The sequence below is a fragment of the Entamoeba nuttalli genome (assembly GCF_000257125.1).
Source record: "Entamoeba nuttalli P19 unplaced genomic scaffold asmbl_7676, whole genome shotgun sequence".
Classification (NCBI taxonomy): domain Eukaryota; phylum Evosea; order Mastigamoebida; family Endamoebidae; genus Entamoeba; species Entamoeba nuttalli.
The window spans coordinates 1-327 of record NW_008578752.1 but is presented as its reverse complement, the minus strand read 5'-3'; the positions used below and the strand labels follow the sequence as shown (position 1 = coordinate 327).

Genomic DNA, 327 nt, shown 5'->3' with positions numbered 1-327 from the left:
GAATATTATGAACCATTAGAACATTATCTTAAAACACATCCTGAATATTCAAAAGAGGTTTATTGTTATATGATGAATATAACAACTGATGTTATGCCATCTGTTGTTCTTCCACCAAAAGTTGATAAAGACGTAGTAAATTATTTAGCCTCTAATTATCCTTTACCTGTTTCTCTTCAACAATTTATTGATACTTGTAGAAAATTAACACCAACATTTAAAATTGCTGAAATGGATAGAATTCAAGACCCAACTACAAATAGTTGGTTTATTGTTAATATTAAAGGAAATTCTCAGCCAATTGATTTATGTTTAATGAAACAAAAG

The 327-nt window shown here is 27.5% G+C and overlaps 1 protein-coding gene across 1 annotated transcript; it reads left to right on the top strand.

Annotated features, from left to right (window-relative positions):
* Nucleotides 1–69: 69 nt before the first annotated feature.
* Nucleotides 70–327, top strand: ENU1_174130 (hypothetical protein; the record flags this gene model as incomplete). The annotated part of the gene is made up of 1 exon (XM_008861273.1): nucleotides 70–327. A coding segment is annotated over one exon (241 nt), but the record flags the coding sequence as incomplete, so codon positions are not given.